We start from the raw sequence: 26169 nt of genomic DNA on the forward strand, positions 1-26169 counted from the left end.
TCTGTGGGTCATCAGACAATAGTATCTAATTACCTTTGCTTGTCTATTTCTCACATTTGAGGTCCAGGAACCTCTCCTGGACATGTTGCTGGAAGGTGGCAGAGATACGCAGCAAATGAATGTTTGATTGCAGTTAATAAAATGTAAACACAATTTTGCATATTAAACAATCATAAGCCTACTTTGTTTTGCTAAAAAGAACCAAAGATCAGCATTCTTGAATCTGTTTTAAATAGTTTGAAAATAAAAAGACATTATCCATGTGCATGAAGAACACAAGTCCCACCACAGCATGGCTGAGCTTCTCTGTTAGCCCCATTTAGGCCTGTATCTAGGGACTGGGATCTGCTAGCGAACCACGCACCCATCACTGATCTTGAATTCATCCTCACTCTCTTCTTCATCCAGGTTACTGTCACTGTCCAGGTCATTTAGTCGCCGGCGTTTCTTCCGGCGTGCAGCAGCTGCCCTCTGGGGTCGTTTATTTTCTTTTCTTTCTTCATCCAAAATAGTGGAGATGTCTTTCCCACGGTGACCTGTGATGGTGGAGATATCCTTTCCTCGGCCGGCTCCTGGGTTCAGGGTTGGGGGAGAGGGTTAAAGGGAATAGAGAGAGGGAGGAAGAGAGACAACTGTATGTTTATTAAATCTTCTCTTTACTATGTAGAGGCTGTCCTTGTTCATGCTTAGGAGCTCATTTGTTTTTTTCCTACAAATAAGCACTTTTCTCACAACTTCAGCCGACAGAGCTCTCATCAAGAGAATTTTGCATTTGTTTATCCTATGAAGAAGTTCACCTCTTTTTAAAAAAAATTTTTGAAAAAAAATTGATATAATTCATATACTATACTATCCACCTTTTTAAAGTGTATACTTCAGAGGTTTCCAGTACAGTCACAAAGTTGTGCAACCATCACCACGAACAAATTCCAGAACATTTTCATCGACCTCTAAAGAAACCTCATATCTAGTAGCAATCACTCAAGAATCTCTTCTTCAAAGTTGTCTTTTGGACAGGGCTTTAGAAAGAGACCAATCCGTTTTCTTTTAACTGTGTTTGCAGGACAGAAAAAGTGAGAATCCCGTAGCAAAGCTGTCAATAAGGTGCAGAGCCCTGGAAAAGCTGGTGACTTTTTCAGTCCACTAAAGACAGCCTACTTAATATTAATCCTCTCCAGAGTTTTCAGAGCATTGGTAAATCTCTATGCAGTTCTTTCAATAAATTACCTTCAAATCCTTCTATTTTTATGTCACTTATTAGAGACTACAAAATTGATACATTGATTTTTAAAAGGTTGATTTATAGAAATCATTTCGATTCTGATTTGTCCATAATTTTTAAGATTTTGTAGCAGTAGTGATCTAGACATAGAAAGACAACAAGAAAGTTTAACTGGGTTTTCTATTTAGATGCAGAAGTACATTTTTTTAATCTACAGAGGAACATTTACTGTTTTATATCAGATCAAAAAACTACTTGAAAAATAATTAGCAAAACCTGAGTCTACACACTGACTCTATGTCCACAAATTATTTTAAATCTCAGACATTTAACATCAGTAGTGATCATGATACACACTGGGGAGAATTTAAAAAAAAGTGCTTACTGCTTTAATCAGGGCCTTTTTTTTTTTTTTTTTTTTAAAGTAATCTCTACACCCAACATGGGGCTTAACTCACGAGTTGCATGCTCTACTGACTGAGCCAGCCAGGTGCTCCTAATCAGGACATTTTAACTTATTGGTCTAGTCATACAAAAAAGAGGGAATGAAAAACACATACCTCCTCCATCAGCTTCTTTGATATCATCTTCTATGGCTTCATCAATTGCTTCATCAAATTCATCAAATCTGAAATATTTGATGACAACAATCACATCACAATCTGTCCTGGTATATAGGTTAGGAGAGTTGCCTCTGAAGTGAAAAAGGCCTTCATATAAAAATGCTCTCTGGGGGCACCTGGGTGGCTCAGTCGGTTAGGCGTCCAACTTCGGCTCAGGTCATGATCTCACCGTTTGTGAGTTTGAGCCCTGCATCAGGCTCTGTGCTGACAGCTTGGAGCCTGGAGCCTGCTTTGGATTCTGTGTCTCCCTCTCTCTTTGCCCCTCCCCTGCTTCTGCTCTGTCTCTCAAAACTAAATAAATGTTAAAAAAAATTTTTTTTAATAAAAATAAAAAAATAAAAATGCTCTCTGCCACTTTGGAATTATGTAACTTAGACTACATCGCCTCACTCCTATTAACCTCAATTTCTTTTGTAGATTGGTATCTAATTCATTTTCAAAGATCATTTATACCAGGCATCAGGCAAATATTTTTGTAAAGAGCCAGACAGTAAATACTTTAAGCTCTGTAGCCTATACAGTCTCTGTTCCAACTACTCAACTCAGCCACTGGAATGCAAAAGCAGCCACAGGTAACACAAGTGAATAAATGTGGATGTATTCCAATATAACTTCATTTATGGACACTGATTTGAATTTCATGTAATTATCATACGATTTTCTTCTTTTGGTTCTTATTCAACCATTTATAAATGTAAAAACCATCCCTAGGTCATGGGCTATAGAGACATAAACTGACTGTGAGACGGGATTTGCTCCATAGGCCATAGTTTGCCAACCTCTAATTACACAAATCACATGGTGAAGTAAGTTCAATTAGTGTTCCAGAAATAATACTAAGTGAAAGGACTACATCATCATTATTATTATTCTAGAAGTACTGACGGTCAGAATTTTAGAACTAGGTAAAAGTACTTTTTCTCACAAGGGCCATTTCCTCCAACTTAAAGAAAACAAGTCCAGATGATCTTCAAGACTTCTTCGCATACAAAGCTCCTTTCATGTTAGAGCGGAGATGACCAAAAGGATATCTGCTCTAAAGTGACTTGTCTAAAATATTGCAAAATTTGGTAATTACTAGCCCCACGTGGCTATCTATATTTAAATTAATTAAAATGAAAAACTCTGTTCCTCACTAGCAAGATTTTAAGTGCTCAACAGCTATATATGGCTACTGGCTACCATGCTGCACAGGAAAGAAACAGCACATTTTCATAACGACAGTAAATTCTATTGGACACTGTTGGATTAAAGGCACACAATGGATTAACAATAGGGTTTAACAGCCAAATATTTTGCCTTTTGAAAAAAAAATATTTTGCCTTTTGAGTTAAGAAACTCACTACAGCTATGGGTTTCTCTCTAGGGAAAAAAAAAAAAATAATATATATATATATCCAAACAAAATTTTATATCTAATTTCAGAGGATTCACAAGTCTCAGGTTAAGAATACTTCTACACATACACACACACATATGCTTATTTATTTATTTATTTATTTGAGAGCACGAGGGAGAGCGCACAAGTGGGGGAAGGGGTATGGCGAGAGAGAGAGAATCTCAAGCAGGCTCCACACCCACCCAGCACCTTGAGGATCACGACTGGAGCCGAAATCAAGTGTCAGATGCTCAACAGACTAAGCCACCCAGGTGCCCCTACAACATAATTTTTAACGGCTGTATAATGCTTAGTCTTAAACATGTGTCATAATTTAGTTAAAAAGGTTTACTTCCAATTGTTTCACATTTATAAACCAGGCTATGAGAAAATGACCTTGGAGCTATAGCTTAGTTTTTCCTTAACATAAATTCTGAGAAAGCAAAAATCTGTGCATCCCTCATCAGGCTAGAGTAACAGATACAGAAAAAGCCAAATGTAGTTAACAGGAAACAGTATTTCTCTCAAGGACATGTTACAACTGTAAAGTGGCAAAACGACCTCTTTGAATGACTACTACTTTCTTACTCACTGAAAAACTTGATTTTCTACATCAGAGACCATCAGAACCCTTGGAATTAAAAAACGATTATCAGTAAGAATAAAACATCTCACTCTTGCCTGGAGGTTTAAGTTACTTTTAACGCAAATAAACAGTCTTGATTTATATCCCAGATGTGGAGCTTTGAATAAGGGATTAGAAACAGCACTCTACACATCCACTTCAACCTCACTGCTTTCAAGGGAACAAGAACCCGTGTCCAGTATGTGGTCTGGATCTGATACCAACCCCTTTACAGAGCCCCACTTTGCCTTGAGCATAACTCTTCATTGCTTTATTTACATTTCATCTAAACTCTACCCTTCCTCGGTATCATATCAGAACTCTATTTTTTCCTTTATTTGGTGAGATACCCATGGTTCCACTAAGAAATTTTGTTGTTCCTGGTATTCTTGCTACAAATTAAAAAAAACCCAAAAACTGTTGGCTTAAAGGGCATAAAAGTTGGTCTTCAAGAATTGTAGCAATTTATAATATAACCATGAAGTGAATTTTATCATTAATTTTTTTCTGATTTCAAAAGCAAAATTATTTACTTGTTCCTTTAATATTAACATGATTACTGAGGCCAAATATTAGTTTCATGTTTATTGATCATTTTTACTTTTTCTTTTACAAGTACTGACTTGTATCCTTTGCCCATTTTATCAGCCAGTGTTCATCTTTTCTTACTGACTTCTAAGAGCTTTTCAGATATTAAAGATTTTAAGCTCTTTGTCATATGTTGCAATTATTTCTATCCAAAGTATATTTCCCCTTTCCCCTTTGTTTATATTTTACGTTTTGAGAAATGAACACTGACATCTTGCCCTGCTACAATTATGAATATGTGCCTATAACATCGCCTGTCAGCCCCCTCCATAAACAAAAACAAACAAGACAAATTTAAAAAGTCACCCTGTCTAGTTCTAGCCTCCAAAATAAACAAAACCTTGATCTCCCTTAAGTAACTGGTTTCCTAAGAAAAAAGTCTTTATACCTGACTTCAGTAGATGCAACAACCTTTATAGACATCATGTAAAAAGCTATTGTATTTCCACCATGAAAAAAAATTATACTCACTGTAATTTTTAAAATTCATAAGGCATCTCTTTTGAATTCTAACTCCTCTGCAAAATTTCTTTGCAAGAAAATACTTTCTAAACAAAACAGATGAACATAGGGGAAGGAAGAAAACAAACAAAAAGAAGAGCAAGGAAAACCATAAAAGAGACTCTTAACTCTAGAGAACAAACTGAGGGTTGCTGGAGGGGAGGTGCAAGGGAGGATGGTGGGTTAAATGGGTGATGAGGTACCAAGGAGAGCACTTGTTGTGATGAGTACTGGGTGTTATATGTAAGTGATGAATCACTAAATTCTACTCCTGAAACTATTATTACACTATATGTTAACTGACTGGAATTTAAATAAAAAAACGAAACATTAAAAATTAAAAAAGTAGAAGAAAATATTTTAGAAGTAAATGCTTTTGTCTGAGTCTTTCTTAACTTTCATGTAATCAAATATCCTTTCCATTATTGTTTCTATGTTTGGTGCTATATTTAAAAAGTTGTTCCTTACACTAAGATTATATGCCTTCCTTAAACCTTTTTGGGAACTAAATGAATCACATAATACATTTTATGCTGAAGAATATAGTTTATCATAAGTTTCTATATTACTGTCATACAATTTTAGAGCTGAAGGGATCATCTGCATTAATCCGCCATCAACCAAGACCTAGAGAACTGGACCATTCCAAGTTACATGGGTAATACATGGTACAGTGAAACTATAGTCTTAGCCTTCTGTACCCCAATCCAATGCTCCCTATAGTCAACTCTTATGTTATCCTCTCTGTTAGAAGCAATAAAAATCCGATAAATAATTATGAAATGATAATAGTGATGAAATTCTTTTTTGTCTTCTTTCTGTGGTAATACTTTACTAAGTGCTTTACATTTTATACTAACAATAATCCCATTGTGTGCCATGTACAAATTAAATTCTAGGTGTATTTAGAGCTTAAATATGAAGAATAAAACTTAAAATTAAGAGAAAGCATATGAAGGACTCTCTTAATACATCTCAGTTAAATTTCTTTAAAAAGTACCAAGAAGCAGAAATAATAAGTAAAAAATAACAAGAGATATACAAACACCTACCAAGCACATGAAAGGATGATCACCAACGACCATTAGGAAAATGCAAAGCAAAATCATGAGATACTGCCTCACATCTGCTAGGACAGTCACCAGCAAAAACAAAAACAACAAACAAACAAAAAACCCAAAGCCAACAACTGTTGGCAAGGATGTGGAAAACCTGGAAACACTATACACTGCTGGTGGCAATGCAAAATGGCGCAGCTGCCATGGAAAACATCACAGAAGTTCCCCAATAAAACAAAAAGAGAACTACCATATGATTATCCAGCAATCTCACTTCTGGGTGTATATCCAAGACACAATACTAAGAGTAAATCCCTGCTTCCTTTAGCAACATCAAGGCTGAAAGATAATATAGTCCTGCTAGAAGGCTTGTTCTGAAAATGTAAATTGTTATAACATGACTGATATATTAGGAAACAATTCAAGCATAATGTGTATTTTATACCTGTAAGTAATTTTATTTGTGATAAACACTAGGTAAATGTAGAAAAGTGCACCTAGCCACACAGGCATACACAACACACAACACACACACCCCCCTCAAATATCCACCAGCAACCTCAGCTCATCATGTGTGTTATAAGTTATAGCCAGCTGCGTCTGGTGTTACAACTTTCTGGCTGATTTCAAAGAACTCTCCTTCTACCACCACATAATAATTTACAAACTGCAACCCATCTCAATCACTTCCACAGACAAACCAGGGCTTTTTCAGCATAAAATGTCATATTTAGTGCAGTATTTATATTAGTTCTTAACCATTTAACATCTGCCAAATGGTACTGCATTTTTATTAGAGTCACATCTTTAAAAAAAAGTGTCACTACTGAAATTTTTGAGTGTGGCCCTACCTCCATATTTCCTATAATCCCTATGGTTTTTATTGTGTTTTTGCACAGGATGATAATTTTTAGGAAAACATATGTTGGATTACAGCAGAACTTGACTTTATGCTTGCCCTTCCCATCAGTAGACTTTGATTTCATTAGTTATAATGATTTCATATAAAATGGTGTTTTTTATTTTTCAAAGCTTTTGTTTTTTAAAGAATAAGATGGGTACCATTCTCATATGTATTAAGGATTTTACATTTACTGATTGCACTGCATTTTACAGCTTTAACAATTAACAACAGCAGCAGACAATACATGGGAACTCTTCCATGATCACTGATGAAAAAGTTCATAAACAAGAAGCGAGCTCAAACTTCCATGAAATCAATTTTGTTTTTCACCTCCAGTTATTCAAGTTAAAGACTCTTTTGGTGTTATCTAAGGAAACCAGAGGTCAGACAATGATCTACAATAATTAGAATATAACTTACTTACTATTTTAGTGAGACAAGTGGAAAGAACACTAGACTAGCAGACATTTAGAAGACAACATTTTAGTGTAGGTTTAGCTACTAACAGAGTGACCTTGGAAAACTCTCTCTGTCTCCCTCCTTTCCTCTCTGATATTTCTGGTGGCAGACAGTAAACCAAATTATATTTACTGATTCTTTCAACAGGCATTTATGGAACACTTACTACTCGGGGCACTATGCCAGCTGTAAAAGGCAGAAGCATGTGTGAAACAGACATTGGTCCTTACCTTCATGCTAACAATAGTCCAATGGGGGAGAGAAATATTAATTCAATAATTAAAATCACAATCATTACAATCATCATAAGTGCTTTCAACAGAAGAACTGGTTGCTATGAGGGGATATAATAGATTTGATTAAGAGAGGGTTAACAAGCAAAAACAGGAGGGAGGTCTTAGGTACAATAAATAGCATATGCAAAGGAGCTGAAAGAAGACTGTGGCTGATATTGACAGAGTAAGGAAAAATGTGGATGAGATGGAACCAAAAAGCTAAGCACAGAGTGGGCTATGCAGTGCCTTTAGGGGCCTTGTAAAGGCATCAGTCCTTACTCCAAGAGCTATAGAAATCTGACAAAGCAGAAGAGGATGACATGAGCAAATTTACATTTTGAAAAGATCATGCTGGCTGCTCTAAAGCTGTATGATTCTAAAGATAGTAAGTAACATACACACAACTACTAATGACCATTATGATGGGGAAAAGCAGATACTTTTGGGCCATGTTGTATAATTTAAAAAACATTTTACACTTTTTCATTATAACCATTTCCACATATTTCATACCTATAACTTATACATTTCCGTGTTCTTGTTGACCGCCTTTCAAGCAAGTTTGCTTTGGATTTTTTTGAATCTTTTTTCTTTTCTTCATGATCTTCAGAAAAATCTGGCTCCTGGTTTAAAAATATGATAATAAATATGTAGGTTATTAGGACAGAAAGTTACTTGAAATTAATAGTTTTCTAATGTCTGTTTAGGCAGCACATGTAAAAGATATGAAAAAATGAGGTGATCCCCTGCCCAAAACTGAATACACACAGAAACGCTAAGTAGAGAGATTAAAAAGAATATTGGTGATCAAAGGCTGAAGCACTTCTGTATTAAAATTCTTATGTTTCTGTGATTTTACAATTACCTCCTTTAAAACAACCATGATGAAGTTTCCCCACTGATAAATTTTTTAATGTTTATTTATTTTTGAGACAGAGAGAGAGAGAGAGAGAGGGAGAGCAGGGGAGGGAAAGAGGGGGGGGGAGGGAGGACAGAGGATCTGGAGCAGGCTCTGTGCTGATAGCAGTGAGCCTGATGTGGGGCCTAAAACTCACCAACTGTGAGATCACGATGTGAGCTGAAGTTGGATGCTCAACCAACTGAGTCATCAAGGCTGCCCTCCAATGATAATTTTTTAACCAATAATTTAACACATGTAAGATATTCACTAAGTATGCTGAATCAACAAAATAATGGATTTATAAAAAAAAGAAGCATGGTGCTGAAGGACAGTAACTAACCCAGACCACTTACTTAAGTGTGTGATTTAATTAAGCCCAAACTAAATAATGTATGAAATTAAGAACATTTCTTCATTTGAAATGAAAACCATGTTACATGTACTTTCACTCATGAGACATCCGTAATTATAAATTAGACTAATAAATGCAAAACAATAACCCTCCAAAGAAACCATCGGTTAAGAACAAATATTGAAGTTTCTAATAACCAACCCCTAAAGCACAGAATTAAAAACCCTGAACTATTCTTTTGTCACTTTATATAAATAACACATAAAGAAGCTAAAAACAAATTACCCAACACAGGGCTTTAAAAAAAAAACAGGAGGAAAGGAGAATATAGAGCCTACTGGGGTGAGTTATATAAATCTGATTTGGATGGTATTACATTTTGGAGCTATCAGTATATATTTAATTGTAGTAGTAGTAGTATTTAAGTAAACTCTACACCCATCATAGGGGTCAAACTCACGACCCTGAGGATCCAGAGTCACCCCCTCTACTGAATGAGCCATCCAGGCATCCCAGTATATATGTAATTTTTATCATGAAGGAAAATACAGGTGAATTAAGGTCTTAAATTTTATTTTTAATAAGATAGGTACACTATACATTTAAAACTACTCACATTACACACAGTGGGTTAATTTTAGAACAATTATGGTAGTCTCTTCTTTAAAAAATACCGCAAACCGGAAACTTACTTGTGGAGGAATGATGTTCTCAATACTGATACCCACATACACCAAACGTTCTTTCCTTTAAATGAAAAACAAAAATGCATGCAAAATGAGATTTGCTAAAAATAAAATTGTTAGGAAAACATTATTAACACAGACTACTAAAATTTTGATTTCATGGTAATAGCAGAGGCTAGGTCACAGACGTTAGCTACTGTCTATAAAACTTATCGTATTGCTATCTGTGGGAGGCACACAACTTTCTAATGGTAAAAATTGTAAAAAGATGTAGCTGAAAATTGTAGCCTTATAAGTAATTATACTGATAAAATAAAACCTGCAAACTGAAATAGACAAGGAAATTTCATGAAGAGACTCACTGATAAAGTATTAGACAGTCAACACTGGACAAACTAGATCTTTGTTATGCTGGAAGTTTTCATATATGTGTATATACAGCTATCATCTCATGGTAATAAATACAGTGTGTATATATATATATACACATATATATATATAAAGAATTCTATACAATAGAACCATGTCAAGGTCCAAGTGAATGATACCAAGACCAATCTTTTAAAGAGGAGGAAAAAAGGCAATACAGCCACATGGCTCTGCACCCTACTTGCTCCAATGAAGATTATTTTTAGAGCCAGTTAACACTTCTCCAGAAAATGTGGATTTAGAACACTAACGAGATCTCCATAGTTTCTTTTCAAAGAAACAAACCTTTGTTGATTTTAACTCAACAAATTTTACATAACAAATTGGTTCTCTCGAAGTTAATTCAATTCACCAAGAACAGATGAGGTGTTATATGTATGTTGAACTGAAAGAAAATAGTGACCACTCCTCCTCCTTTTATTTGTGACGATGTCCCTTATAGAAGGGTATTAATCATCCAGTCACCTGGGTCCTTTAGAACACAGCTTATATTGCCCTCTTGGCTCTGGTAACAAGAATCTTACAGTCTTTTTGAGATGGGTTATAAAGCCATTCAGTAAAATTGGCAGGTAAGAAAATGATAAAGTTATTTTAATCAAAACCTAATAAAAAATAGTACAGTTAATGAATTAAAAACTAGGAAAGGCAAGAACAATACTAGCTGAAATTAACAGGGAAGGCTTCATGGGTAAGTCAGAACTTGAGTTCTCTGTACTAAATATGTTCAACACATATCTGTCCTTAAACTAACCAAGTTTACTATTTTATCAGTTTCCTCTTTTATACTAAATATGTTCAACCTTTATCCGTCCTTAAACTGACCAAGTTTACTGTTGTAGCAGTTTCCTCTTTTATACCTAAAAATCTACTTTCACTGAATTATTATTATCTCCTCAACCCAGCTGAAAAACATTTAGTTCACATCCACCATATTAGGTAACGATTTGTTCCAGGCTTGGGAATCCTAAAGGTAAATAATACATGGTTCTTGTCCTCACAATTATTTAACAACTGACTGTAGCTCATTACTAATAGGTATAATGGAAACATGAAAAAAGAATAACTTGTTTGAAGAGCTGAGGAAGTTGAGGCTTTAAATAGGTGTTAATGAGTAGGATTTTGAAGGTAGGTATGATTTCTCATCACAGCATTCTCTTGCTCATTAGTCTTACAGAAAGATACATCTTCCATTCCATCTCACCACCACCTAGCTCAAAGATCATATTGGGCCCAGGCCTCATCATTACAAATAACCACACCCCTCCTAAAATTTCAGGTTCAGGGAATCTATTATCTGACTTCTACTGGCTCCCTTTCCCGCTCACTCCCTCTGGTACACTGATTTCAACAATTCCCTGACTTCAGTGGGACGTCTATACATTGACCCTAGCGTCTTTTCACTGTCCATGACTCCCTTATGTCCTTACTTTCCCTCTTACCTGGCTTAGACTCCACGGTCCATCAATATAAATACTCCTTTGCATACACTTTCAAATTCCTTGTCTCTTTCTCTCCTTCCCTCTGTTACATTACCTGGAAAATTCCAACCCTGATTAAATCCAACTCTCTTGCTAGTGAACACTAGTAAAAGTACTCTGAAAGTACAGAGCTATTTGAATTCCCAAATAATTTCTGGCACCAAGGTCTGGAAGGGATGTTTACAAACCAGTTGGAGGAACTTCTGAGAAACATCAAATTTCACGGAGCATCACAGCTCCAGCTCTGTAGACAGCCGCTAGCTAATCACTAATTACTCACTGACAAATCCATCTTTTTCACCATACTTTAGAGCCCTTTAAGATAAAGGCCACAAAATATACTTCATGTTGATTACATTGCCTGGCATAAAGTAAGTGCTCACTAAATGTTGAATAAATGAATGAACAAGGGGAAAGATGCCCTTGTGCTAGGCTCGAAGTTTCTAGAAATTATTTCACACATTTTAAAAAGGATGAATAAAAATGCTCATTTTTAAAAACAGATGAAGTCACATGGAATTTATACTTAATATATTAGTTACTTTAGAAATATAAATATTTTGCTGTTTAGAGCCCCTAAGATTCATATACATCAGGAAGCATGTACATTAGGAGCTATAAGGAAAACTTTTTTACCCAGATTATTAGGGAGAATTAAAAAATAACAGCAATTAATTCAGTTAACTGGCTTTGTGCCAGACTGGTCTCCTTGTAACAACTTGGCACTCCTTTCTGTGATCCAATCTCAAAAAGGATTTAGTGTGTGATCCAAAGCCACAATTATAGATGTCCTCTTAAAGGATGACATTTAAGTAAAGAGGACTATCAAAGGTAGAAGAGAAAGCAAATGAGTTTGTAAATGAGAGACCGCTAGTGTGAACAAATACTGTGGCATATTTGAACATAAATTTCTAAAATTTAAAATTTTTAAATATTCCTTAATTGCAACAGTATACTTTATAGTATATGAGGCAACAGTCCAAAATATTTAACCTGTCTTTCCAAATATAAAAGGCATAAGCATCATAAGTCTCCAAAAAAACAAGCAGATATAATTAATCTGAGTATCAGACAAATTCTTAGGTGGTTTACAGACTTGATGTTTAGAGAATATATTTTTTTCCAAGCCCTTAAGGTCTGAACCTATTAATTATCTGCATTGCTGAGTCAAATCAGCTTCAGGACATGAGAAAACTGCTCATTTCTCAGCAGGGCAGGCAGATTTCAAAAAGAATAAAGAAAATGCCTAATTTTTATTATGATTTAATTTGAAGCATCCTTAAGTTAGATTTTTTTCCAGTGTCAAAAATAAAAACAGGGACAACTCTGAATATCAAAAGAGTCCTAATAATTATATATAGGACTATTACCCAGTTTCTAAATACAAAGGCATTTAGAAAACTGATTTTAAACAATGAGGTACTTTAATCTCCTAGTTAACTTTAGAGACTAACTTTGTCTTTAAACCAAGTAGCATCCATTATAAACCAGAGAGCTCAAGCTGACTAGTAAGGACAAAAACAGGATCTAGAGGCTGAACGCACAGAGTGCACAGTTTGCAGAGTAAAGTCTGTGGATTACCAAATGAGCTAGCTGACTGCCTTTATAAAGCAAGCTTTGGTATAAAGGGGGGACGACTGTGAGATAGCAGGTAAAAGTTACAGCAGCAGCAAATGAAGGTATTAAGACCAACCAGGAGACATTGCTTAGATTTTCTCATACTAAGTACAAATGGGAATCAAATCCTACTGCTTAATTTTCGGAAGATTCTCTTTAACACACCCACTTTCTTGCATAATGAATGCCCCAGTTCAGGCCGCACTGGCTCTCCTAGTCTCTACTGCAACAGTATGGACTTTAATTCCTTCTTCTTAGTGTTACCAGGGCATTTTTTCTGAAACAAAAATCTGATCATACTTATCTCTCCTTTGATGGCTTTCTTACCACCTATAAGGAAGAATTCAAATTCCCTACTCAAATAGGCCAAACAGTTCACAGTTCAGCCTCAACCCACTTTTATAGCTTCATCTCCTACCACTCTCCCACTCTCATGTTCACACTTTGTCCTTGCTTGCATTTGGTTCTTTGCCTGAAATACCTTTCTCTGCATATCCAACCCTAAGTTACCTTCCAAGGACTTGCCCGATAACCCAAATCCCTAACCCAACTAAAATGCCCCTCTACAGTGTTCTTGTATTGCTCTGAATATACCTTAATCTATTTTACTGTATCACTGGCTCCAATGTCTGTATTCTGACAGAGCTGAGCTCCATCTAAAGACAGTTTTGGCTCACTCACCTTTTCTCTTCAGTTTGGTACACAGTAGGCATGAAAAACTGTTTAGCAATAGATTAATCAAAGAAGGTACACATAAATATAAATAAACATAAACTTACTGTCTTGATTTTGAGCCCCCTTTTAAAGATTGGGTTCAACTCCATTCTTACCTCCTCCAAGAAGCATTCTCCAACTGCTTTAAGACGACATTGCAGTGGTATATCGAAAAGGGAGGCATTTCTTATGACTGTAAGTTATGACTCTTATGACATAGTTCAGCATTTAAATGCTCTTTATCTCACCGGTATTAATTCCGCCCACCAAAGAGATGACATGGGTAACTAGACCAGTTCTTAGAATCTTCTTGTACTCACTACATACTGAGTAAGGTACATATCCTCCACAATAATTGGGCCAATATTTATTCAGAGTAGGTTTTGATAAATGTTTTAGATCAAGAGTGGGCAAACTTTTCCTGTAAAAGGACAGATAATAAATTAGGCGTGGCAGGTCATATGGTCTCTGTTGCAACTAGTTAACTGTGCTGCTGTAGTGCAAAAGCAGCAACAGGCAATATATAAACAAATGAACATGGCTGTGTTCCAATAACACTTTTTTTCTGGACCATGAATTCAGACTATATCATTTTCATGTGTCATGAAATAAGATTCTTGTTTTGATTTTTTTCCCAATCATTTAAAAATGAAAAATAAAATACTTAGTAGGCAGTATAAAAACAAGAAGCACGCCAAATTTGACCTACAGGTCACAGTTTGCCAATTCCTGCTTTAGAAAGATATATTAACCTGTGCTGGAAGACAATTTTGCTACCAAATTCCCAAGTAAAACATTAACACACATTTCACAATACCTGCGTTCAGCACGCTCCTTCTTCTTTAAGGCCACATCCAAATCCTGCAACTGTTCTTCTAATTTCTCACACAGTAGTTTCTGGAAGAGCAAAACATAAGTGTTACTATAATTATTATTTTTAAAGTAAGCTCTATGCCCAATGCGAAGCTTGAACTCATGATCAAGGGTCATATGCTCTACCAACTAAGCCAGCCAGGAGTCCCCAGGAATGTCATTTTTAACACCTTTCCACAATCATTTATCCCTTGAATTTTAGTTAGGTCATGGATACTGTGCTATTATGAGAGTCGATAAGGGGCCACAGAGTAAGGAAACACTGAGATGCTCCTTCTGTTTAATTAAATCAAGAGGTGCCCTGGCCTCCACTGAACTAAAGATGGGCACAGTTATCTCTGAAGTAATGCACATGTTAGGGAAACTTATAGCCTCATCAAGAAATACATCCTATGCCTATCTAGCTGGTAGTAATGAATGTTTAAAATAGCATTTGGCTCCACATGCTTACATGATAGTGATAAAAACGTTTTAAAAACCCCACAAACATTTTTAAGGGAGAAAGTTCTACATAAAATATAATATAATGGTGCCAATCACTATTTTTCAAAGCGGATGTCAAAAAATTACAAAACCATGCCACATGGTTACTGGGTCAAAAAAGAGCTGAAGAACGTAACTGATAAAGCTATGTTAAGCCAAGGAAGTCCACTTTACTGGGAAATGCGATAATGCCCATCATTTCTAAAGTGAAATGAGACTGGACTTGTAAGAGAGAGACCCCTTGGGTATGGTGGCATAAAAAGAACCTATTCTTCAGCTTTCAAAAGAAATTTACCTGAGTCAAGATAGAAGAGAAATATAATCCATGTTTCTATTCATAGTAGCATCATAGTGCTACATAATTCATAATACCATCCATAAAACTGACAAGAAGGAGGTAGGTAGAAATGGAAAAGAGGATGAAACAAGAACAGGAAGAAACTTATTTCTGTCCTCACAAATCATTTTAATTTGGGGCCATTTTTGCCTGTTAACAAGTGTGAAAAAAATTAGAGATTAGAATTTTATAAAAATTAGAGGTCCTTGAGAAATAAATGCTCTGGGAGTAAAAAAAAAAAAAAAAAAAAAAAAAAAAAAGGTTTAAAAGATATTAATAAAAGGTAGTTTTCCAAGTCTCAAAATTCACAGAACTTCAAACAAAAGATAAATAATATTTAGAAATTGCTTCGAAGATTAAAAATGTTTAGTGGCTGTCAAGAAGTCTCATTAATTGGACTATAAAACTGAAGACTACAAACAAAGCTATGCTGGGTCATACATGTTGGCAAGGCGGGCAGAACCATTCTCCATCTGGGATGATCATCAGAGGAGGGCGAAGGCAGGCAGTGTGGTATCCACTGTCACAAGAGTCACACAGAAGAATCTGAAATAAACCACAGGTTAATGTCAACCTAACTGTAACTAGAATTCAGTGATTCTGAAGTTAAAGACATTTCAATATTTTTTAGAACTGTACTAAGAAATATGCTATATCAAAATATCTTTATTTGCCTAAAACTAAAAAACTCTGTAATGAGGGACCTAACATGTCAGTTTTTAAAAAAGTAAAATAAAATCATTTACAAAACGCTGACCTGCAAAATTTGGTGAAAAATTACAAATTCTTCTGAACTAGAGTTATAATCCTTTTTTAGCGTTCCTCAAGGGCTATAAACAATATATTCTTTTTATAATAGAGTTTTATAGCTCAAGGATCATAAACTTCCCTACCACACAGAAGATTTTAAAAATACACATAAATCCCACTTTAAATAGCATTTCAATTGCTGGTCTGTAAGAAACATTCATGATTCTTTTTATCATGTCAATTCAAATAAGAAAGGGATGAAGGTATAAGGAATGAAGCTATACTTAAGGGCCACCATGTTCGCAAACAAAGGCTAATAATTAGCCTTAAGTTGTCACTTTATGTTATCGGAGTTTAAGATGACCAATTCTCTAAAACTTAAAACGTACACTCAGGAATGTTTAACTTAAAAAAACCTTATTTTTAAATAATTTTAGATTTACAGAAGAGTTGCAAAGACAGTAGGGTTTTCATAAATCTTTTATCCTGCTTCCATTCATGTTAACATCTTACATAACCATGGGACATTTATCAAAATTAAGAAATTAACATCAGTACATTACTCTTAAGTAACCAACAGACCATATTCAGATTTCACCAGCTTTTCCACTAATGTCCTTTTTCTGATTCCAGAAAAATCCAGGATATTATATCCCATTTAACCATGTTTTCTCAATCTCCTCTGATCTGTAATAACTTGGTCTTTCTGTTTTCCATGACTTTGACAATTTTGAAGAGTACTAGTCAGATATTATGTAGACTGCCCCTCATTTTGGGTTTGTCTGAGGTCTTCTCTTGATTAGACTCAGGTTATGTGTTTTGGAGAAGAATTCAACAGAGGTGAAGTGCCCTGCTCACAGCATCATATCTGGGAGTACATGACACCACTATGACTTATTAGTAGTAATATTAACCTTGATTACTTGATTATGATAGTATCTGTTGGTTTTCATCACTTTAAGTTACTACTTTTCACTTTCCATACCTATTCTCATTAGAAAGGACAAGTCCAGCCCACATTCAAGGGGAGGAGAATTAAGCTCCACTTTCTAGAGGGAGGAGTATCAAAGAATTTGGAGATATAAGCTAAAATCAACCACAGTAATTAATAAATTTCACCCACTAATTTTAGCACTCATCAGTGCTACAATTATTGCTTACAACAGCTGTTACGGTGGTGTTCTAATGATGATTCGCTATTTCCATGCCTTCTACTATTTGAAATTCTGTGAAGAAAATATGCCCTTCTCCTTCCATTTATTTGTTTTTCAATCACTTCTTTATATTAGGATTAACTAATGAAGATTTATTTTCTTTAGGCTAGAATCTAAACTATTAATTTATTGTTCAAGTTGCCCCAGCCACAGACACACTGGGAGTTTTTCCAGGTAGGCTCCTGTGTCCTTAAGACTCATTTGCATCTTTTCTTTGAAAGCACTTTTTTACTCTCTGACACTTCAGGACAGGATGCTCCAGGCACATCTTGTATTTTCCCTGCCCAAGCCTTTGAACTAGCCATTTCTCCTAGAAGCCCTGGTTCCATGATTGGAGAATGGTATTTAGAAACCACCATCTAGGTACTGAATGCTATGATACTAGGTATGACCACTTCTAAGCTCTCTCAGAGGACAGAGCTAGGAAGCAGACGTATGTATAGCAACCTATGCATATACAGGTATCTATATTAAAATAAACAAACATCAGTTCATACTAGTATCCAGCACCACAGGGCTCATTCTAGCCTTTGTGCTTGCTTATCTCTTAACTTCTTTTCTCTGACACTGCGAAAGCTGGCTCCAATTCTCTATACTTCATTTATGTGTTCAACTGTAGTATATACGTAAAGCAGTTTCTAAACTGCTCACACGAACCATGGAGGGTAGAGGAGGGTGGTGGGATGTGCATCCATGTGCAACGATTTAGAAGTGAAAAACTATCTTTCCCTTTCTCCATACAATGCATCATCACCATTTGCTGCCAATACCCAGAATTCCATACTAAGTCATGTTAGTGTTACACTTGAGTTATATGACTGACTGATCACACAGGCATATGTGGACTAACCTGGGCACCTGATTTCATTTATCACATTGTTTCCAAGATAAAACATAATCTAAATTTTAAATAACAAAATTAAAAGTAAACTTTTGGAATGCAACTTTTTAAAAATGATGTTTGTCTCTATTCTGCAATAAATATAAAATTCCATTAAAAAAACTACTAGGTAAGGTTTCCAAGCCTCAGGCAACAATGCATTTACTTTGACTAAAACATCTGGAACACCCCCATAGAGTTCTATACTTATAAATGAATTTATTTTTCTGCTGTAAGCTCAGTGAGGACAGGGACCATGTCTTTCTAATTCAGAATCATTTCCCTACCACATAACATATAGTAGTTGCTTGACATTTTGATTTGATGATTATTCTTAAACACTGGGCACAAGAAATCCACATTTGGATCTTCAGTTTCCAATGTCATTCCTTTTTAGCACAGTAACCAGCAACGGGATTTTCAGAGCAGTCGTTAAAATAACGAAATAAATGAAAGTCCTGTGTGTATTCCAAGGAGGGTGCAACTTCTCCATCTCCTCAGTATCATCATCTCTGCTCACCTCATTTTACGTCTCATTTCCTCACACCCCTTTTGTTGTTGATATCTATTGCTGCCTCAGTTAAAGTGCACTCTCTTATTTTAAAAAGATATAGAAATGGCCAGGAAAGAACACACGTGTTAGTTTTTCATTTGGAGAGCAGAAAAAAACCACTATCGCAAACCTCTTCTTGGCCTCACACAAAAATCTTGACCTAATTTTCACAGCCTGATGATCATAAAAATTCTTGGAAGGGTCTTTTCAGCAAAATTTCAACATATATTCTTCTCAGAGCTAAAGTCATTCTCTGGTTCTAAGTTTTATCTTTTACTTGAATTCTCTGAAACTGCGGGGATATGATAAACATTATTGATACATTTAATATCCAGGTATGATTTTAACATCAAGGAAGAAAAGAACAAGTAAACCACAAATAACTTTAAACTAGCACATACTAGAGGTCAGGAATTGTGGTAGGTCAACTTTACATAACTTACTAAAAACAGCCCTCAAAAGAAGTATGTGGTATTATTTTCATTTTATAACAGAGAAATTAAGATACAAACTAGAGAACCTAATAAGGGGTGAAAGCAGGACCTCCATCCAAGTGTGTCCTGCTCCAATGCTTTTCCCATTACCCCACAGAGCTTTCTAGGAAAAAGAGTCTTGGAGAACTACCTCAGATGAATTTTCCAAACTTTAATGGATTCTAAAAAGTTTCTGCTAAACAAAATTCTACCTACGTGGAACCATCTTTCTTTGCTTTCCTTTCTACTTAGTAGTTGGAAATTGCCTCTCAAGTCAGATCTATTAAAAAAAAAAAGGGGGGCTGGTTGTATAGAATTGGGCATTCATTTACAAGAGTGTTTCTTCAACAGGCTCTCTAGAAAGCACTTATGAACCGCAAAAAATATATAAACAGGTTAGGAACTGGTTTTCCTGATTTAGGCTATCTTTGAAGAACTTCCTGGGTAAGAAAGTACCATGTAAATCTCACTATTCTTCTGAATATATATGGTCTATAATTTATCTTCTTAACTGTTTTTTTTTTTTTCTTTAAGACTGCCTATTTCCCAAAGTGTAAAGCCCTACTAGGTTACTACTTGACTTAAATGTTTCCACAGAAGGCAATAAGGCCATTAGGCCTTCTTTAAAGTTGGCACTTCAGAAATATCATTATGAATTAACTGAAAGGGAAAGAAGAAACATTTAAAGAAAAAGAATAAAAATATTTGACTAATTCACTGATTGTGAGAAGAGGTTAAGAGTGTATCCTTAAGTAGAGGAAACAGCAATATATAAACCAAGTAGAATGAAAGCAGAATTGGGTTATTATTTGAGAAACAAAGATTATTTTGTACACATAAGTTGCGCAGCAATAAACAAATTTCAAATCATGATCAAACCTAGAAGAGTTAGACTGCCTTTGGGTAACCACAACATGCCAGTAAGATGAAGACTGTCCATTTAGATCAGGTACATACTAGTTCAGGATGGTTTGGAAGGCCACATTTTTTGCACGGTTCATCATCATCTGCTAGGATGGCTTCTTCGCTTTCTTTTTCTTCCTCTTCTTCTGAAGCTGCAGATGATTTTTCACTGTCCGACCCTTCACTTTCATCATTGCTAGAATATTTCCACCTGCCACGTGTTCGAGAACCAGTCCATCGAACTTTGCCTTTGGGTTTTACCTTGTATAAAATTAAAAATTGGGATAATTTGGTATAATGAGAACGTTAAAAAACAAACTTCTGATTATATGTCCATGTTTAGTCAATATATAAGAAGAAAATGAAAATTATTATATCCTTATCACAGATCTACCTACTATTAAATTTTGGTACATATTTTCATAATTTATTCTATTTTTGTTGGAGGGGATTATAATTAACATTCTCTCTTTTAAATATTTTCCCTAGTGAAAAAATATTATTTACATCACTGTAGATGACTGTATGATATGCCATCACATAGCTGTATTTATCTAATCTCTTACTAGACAGACATTTAGGTAGTTTCCCAGTTTTTCACTTTCATAAAAAATGGGTCCTTCTAAATGTAAATTTTTACAAACCTCTGCGGTTAGGATAAATTCCTTGAAAAGGATTCTGGGTCAAAGGCCATGCACATTTTAAAGGCTCTATTTATAATAGAGCACTGACTATATTCTCACATATTGTTAACATAAAAATTTAAATTCCCATATTAGAGGTGAATGCAAAATTTTTCATAGGTCAGAACTGCATATAAAAATCCTGACAAATATTGAAATATATTATTCAGAGAATAAGTTTATAATGTTGTAAACTGCTTTTTTACTCCCTGGTTTCACAGTCTTTTAATTCATATTTCAGTTCATTCCTATAGTATAAGTCCCCATCAAAGACCAAAATAATTCTAACAACAGAAGGGGAAATTATTTTTAAGAATTAAAATTTCAGTATTTTAGGGAAGAAAGGATCACTTACTATGAAGAACAATCTGATCACTTAAATAAATTAAAAAGAAAAGTAGCACTTTTAATTATAACAAACTCCTATAAACTTGTCAAAGACTTGTCAAGGTCTGGCTTAAAAAGAAGAGTTATAGGAAACAGAATTCTGGCTTCTAAGACTAATGATTAAAATGGGGGAAAATAGACACTCTCATACTTAGTAATGAGAGGGTGTACGAACGGGGCCTTTTGGGGAGGGCAGTGTGGCAATAGCTATCAAAAGTTAAAATACACATGCCCCTTGACCCAGCAATGCCAATTCTAGGAGTCTATTCTAAAGAAATACTCACTTATGTCCAAAAGGATCTTCAATGCAGCATTGCCTGTAATAGTGAAAAATTGGAAACAACCTAAATGTCAATCAATAAGGGAGTGGTTAATAAACTGAGGTACATCCACACTATGGAATACTATGTAGCCATCAATAACCAAAAGGTAGACTACATGTACAGACATGGAAAGAGTTCAGAGACACACTGATAAGTGAAACATTCATAGAAAAATGAACATATTCGATTTAATTTATTGTTTCAGTGAATGGGTAAATATTTATGAACATACCAATGAACGTATGGAAAAAGAACTGGAAAGAGATGTTATAAGTGTTTCTATTAACAGTGTGTATGGGGTATTTTCAGTTTTCAATCCTACAGGCTGGGTATCACCTACAGTTTACATAGAAAATATATTCCCGTAATGCCTGTAACAGAGAAAAAATTTAAAAGATGACAAGATTGTATAGTCCGAAAATTTAATGTCTGTTGACAACTATTGAGAAAAGACAACACAGACAAAGGAAGAAAGACACCTTTTTTTTTTTAAAGTTCTCTTTGAATGACTTCTGTTCAGCCAAACCAAGAGTTACACTTAGACCCAATTATTTCTAATAAAAATTAAAACTTGAAATAGGAGAAATTTTACCTTGCTTACTTTAGAATTTGTATCCTTCTCTGTTTTTTTCAAATTTTCTTTTTTGTCTGCTTTCTGCGAAGCTGCTGACTCTTCTTCCACTTCATCTTCTCCTTCCCCTCTTTTTTTATCAGCTTTCTGATCTCTGATCTCAGCCACTTTTGCTGTGGGTCTAGATATTCTTGGAGACCGCCTCAAGGTACGACCTACGTTTGTTTTCTCTTCTTCCTTTTCTGTCTTCTCTTGCTTGGTTTCTGGTTCTAGAATTTGGGGAGGAGAATCTGGCTTCTTCTTCCGACTGGATATCCTAATTGTTAATTTGATGCCCTCTTTCTGCCTTTCAGAGGTTATCTCTGTGTTTTCTGAGGCAGTGGTTTCTTCCTCAGGAATCAACTTATATTTAAATTTGCTTTTTTGCATAGAACCCTTTGTCTCAGAAGGATCCTCTGTGCCAGAGGTCTGGGCATTGTCCAGATTATCCATTTCTACCTTTGTGGATTCAGAATCCTTTTTTAGAATTTCTGGGTCTGTTTTTTCCAGGGAATGACCTTCAATGGAACTTGTACTCTGACATTCTACCACTTCTTTTTCTGAGGCTAACTTCTCACAGTGGTCAGTCATGTTAGACGGTGCAGAAGTTTCCGCTGCCTCAGGAGAGACTGACTTTACTGATTCTAGAGTATACTTCGGAACCTCCTCTGGTATTGGACTCAATCTTTGTGTGTCCTTATCAAGAAAAGTTTTTTTGGACTTCTCTAACTTTTCAAGACATTCTAGGACTGGTGGGCGCTTATCCTTTTTACTTTTGGGAGACTTCTCGTCAACCTTCAGGGTACAAGATTCAGTGGCAGATAAAGCAGTTTTCAAAGAGAGATCCTTTGCCATCTCAGAAGTCTCAAGAGAGATTTCCATTTCTGGAGGACCGGTTTCCTCTAGCTGTCCTTTTTGATTCTGGGTCTCTAAGACTGATACTGAATTATCTGCATCTTTCCCTACAGGGACCACTTCCTTCTCAAGATCACCTATTTTCATATTCGTTATGACAGAATTTAAGGACTCTGCTCCATTTCCCTCCATGATGACGCTCCTGTCTTTAGAGGGGCTACAGCTATCTTCCTTTGTATCATAAAACTTTGTCTCCATTTGTTCTGTTTTAAAATTTGGAGTTACCTTTTCATCACTAACTTCTCCATTTACCAGTTGTTTCCCTTCATGACCCAAAATAGTGATTGTGGAGATCCTTTTACAAGTCTCTTCCTCTTGTTTTATTTCATCTTTCAAAAACTCTTTTGTTGGAGTAACGGATTTACACAAAGGTCCTTTGATTGGACTGTCAAAATCATCACTCAGTTTAATTTCTCGTTTTTTTAGTGGTATCTTGGCCTGCTGGTCATTTTTAAGTTTCTCGGTTTCTTCAGTCGACTTCTCAGTGATCTCTTGAGAAGACCTGACACTGCCACCGAACTCTAGCCTCTCTGGCTCTAGCTTCTCCGTGCTACTTTTGATATCTTTCGGATCTGCTCTAAATTCCTTAACTTCAACTTTAGTGGGTTTGACATTTTCCTTGAAGGAATCGCTTTCTTCTTTAATAATCCTTTTATCCTCACTTTCTGGCAAAGGTTTTTCTAGCTTGACTATGACGGGCAGTTTCACAAGTTCCTTTTCATCCTCCTTTTCTACTTTCACAGTAGCCTCTTCCAGAGCACTGGGTGTAGAGCAGGTTTCTGAATTTATTGGCTGCTCTTCACTTTTCATCTTTTCATTTTCCTTCTGGTCCTCTAAAAATCAGGAAAAGATTTACATAAATCTAAGCATTCAAGATTATAAAACATAAAAGGGTAAATATAATATATATTCCCACTTGCAATTTTTGCTCTTAAAAAGAGGTGGTTTGTCAATGGACATCTGACCAAAAACTGAAACAAAAACAAGAAACCTCAAATCTGACAGTGAAGGAAATTACCAAACTCTGAAGCACAACTTCTAAATATTAAGAAACAGTTACTGAGGGGCACCTGGGTGGCTCAGTCGGTTGGGCATCCAGTTGATTTTGGCTCAGGTTATGATCGCAACAGTTTTATGAGTTCGAACCCCGTGCTGGGCTCTACACTGCCCTGGCTGCACAGAGTCTGCTTGGGCTTCTCCCTCCCCCTCTGCTCCTCCCCTGTTTGTGCTCCGTCTCACAATAAATAAGTAAACTTAAAAAAAAAAAAAATGAAAAGAAAAAATAAAAATAAACAATTATTCAGAAAGCTTCAGGTTTATGCTTTATACTTTTAGCTTCAGTGTTCTCAATGGAATGAAAATGTTTATACAATTCAAATAATTTATTCAAGCTCAAGTGATGGCTCAAAAATATGAACTAAAAATACTACATAAAACATTTCCAAAAGACCATATTTGTTTTAAAAAGTGACAAATGTTCTTCCTTGCAAGTCAGTGAGGACTTCATTTCAGAGAGGTAACATGAGCATGGCAGTGGGAAAATGTTTGTTTTATGCTTCATACAGATTATAAAAGTAACACAATTCTGTACAGAAAATGAAACATATGCCCACAAAAAGAAAAAAATGTCCACAATACTCATTCCCCAGAGGCAATCACTATTAATATCTGAGGTTACTTCATTCCAGTGTTGTGTATTTTTGACCAAGTTGGGATCACATTGCCTCATTTTTTCATTGAAACATTAGCACTTTATGATATTTAATGCCTTTTACAGAAATCAGACTTAATTATATAATACTCCTCAATGTGGTTATATTACAATTTACTTTATCAAATGCCATTAGTTAACATTTCAGAAATTAATATGTTATAAACTATATATGTTTATCATCAATTCCTCTTTTTACCTTAATTGGCTATGTATTTGTAACTTTTATGGAGTACTCAATAGTGCAAAAACCGTATTTGGTAAAGAGCAGAACCTCTAAATGGGATTACAGAGATTGCACACACAATGTAAACCAGTGCTCAGAGAATTTGAGCAGAGTGTTTTCAGAGAATTCATTAAGTACTAATTTTACCTACACTTCCCATTATTTCACACTATCCTTACAACTAAAACAAAACAAAACAAAACAAACCTTAGCTCTAAATGAAGTTTTAGCAAAGTAGTAATTTTTTGGTAATGTTTATTTACTTATTTTTGAGAGAGAGCGAGCAGGGAAGGAGCAGAGAGGAAGAGAGAGAATCCCAAGCAGTCTCCACACTCAGTGCAGAGCCCAATGCAGGGCTCGATTTCATGAAACGCGAGATCATGACCTGAGCTGAGCCAAGAGTCAGATGCTTAACCGACTGAGCTGCTCAGGCGCCCCAGAAAAGTAATTTTTATAGATGATTTTGCACACATTATGCCAAGTTGATAAACCAGTATTACAATGTACTTCATAGGTATAAAATGGAATACATAGAAGCGATATGAAGACATGTGTTTTAAAAAAAGAATGCAGTATCTTTAAAAGAGTTAATATTTTAATTATAAATCACTATTTCCTTTACTTCATTCATGTTACAAACAAACCACTCAAGAACTACCAAGAAACATTCAGAACCTGAGAATAGAGTATCAGTATTGCTCTTCCCCCTCTACATTGTCATTGATTTAATGTAAGCATTCCACTAAGGAAATTAAAGACATGACAACAGTGATCTAATTTGTGTGTCTTCTTCCCACTGATAAAGTAGCCTTAGTAAATTCCTGATCATTGAGATTGGTTAGCATATCAGGAAATCTAATTAAATGAACATTTTGGTTGACAATTAAAATACTGATTACAATTTTAAAAAATAACTTCAAGTTGGGGCCCCTAGGTGGCTCAATCAGTTGAGTGCCCGACTTCAGCTCAGGTCATGATCTCGTGGTTTGTGGGTTCAAGCCCCATATTGGGCTTGCTGCTGTCACTGCAGAGCCCACT

The 26169-nt window shown here is 35.5% G+C and overlaps 1 protein-coding gene across 3 annotated transcripts in view; it reads right to left on the reverse strand.

Annotated features, from left to right (window-relative positions):
• Positions 1 to 26169, reverse strand: part of RSF1 (remodeling and spacing factor 1) — a 160114-nt gene that overhangs the window by 14983 nt on the left and 118962 nt on the right. For 2 of the 3 annotated variants that reach the window (XM_015078860.3, XM_053203735.1), the window contains exons 6-13: positions 22262 to 24027; positions 20331 to 20537; positions 15945 to 16049; positions 14628 to 14707; positions 9579 to 9633; positions 8147 to 8256; positions 1783 to 1850; positions 365 to 572 (exon numbers count right to left, since the gene is read on the reverse strand). In XM_015078860.3, the coding sequence (XP_014934346.2) occupies positions 365 to 572; positions 1783 to 1850; positions 8147 to 8256; positions 9579 to 9633; positions 14628 to 14707; positions 15945 to 16049; positions 20331 to 20537; positions 22262 to 24027 (2599 nt within the window). The remainder of the gene's footprint in view (positions 1 to 364; positions 573 to 1782; positions 1851 to 8146; positions 8257 to 9578; positions 9634 to 14627; positions 14708 to 15944; positions 16050 to 20330; positions 20538 to 22261; positions 24028 to 26169) is intronic. The other variant, XM_027039859.2, reaches the window with a different exon arrangement.

The sequence above is a fragment of the Acinonyx jubatus genome, chromosome D1 (assembly GCF_027475565.1).
Source record: "Acinonyx jubatus isolate Ajub_Pintada_27869175 chromosome D1, VMU_Ajub_asm_v1.0, whole genome shotgun sequence".
In the NCBI taxonomy this organism is placed as follows: Eukaryota; Metazoa; Chordata; class Mammalia; order Carnivora; family Felidae; genus Acinonyx; species Acinonyx jubatus.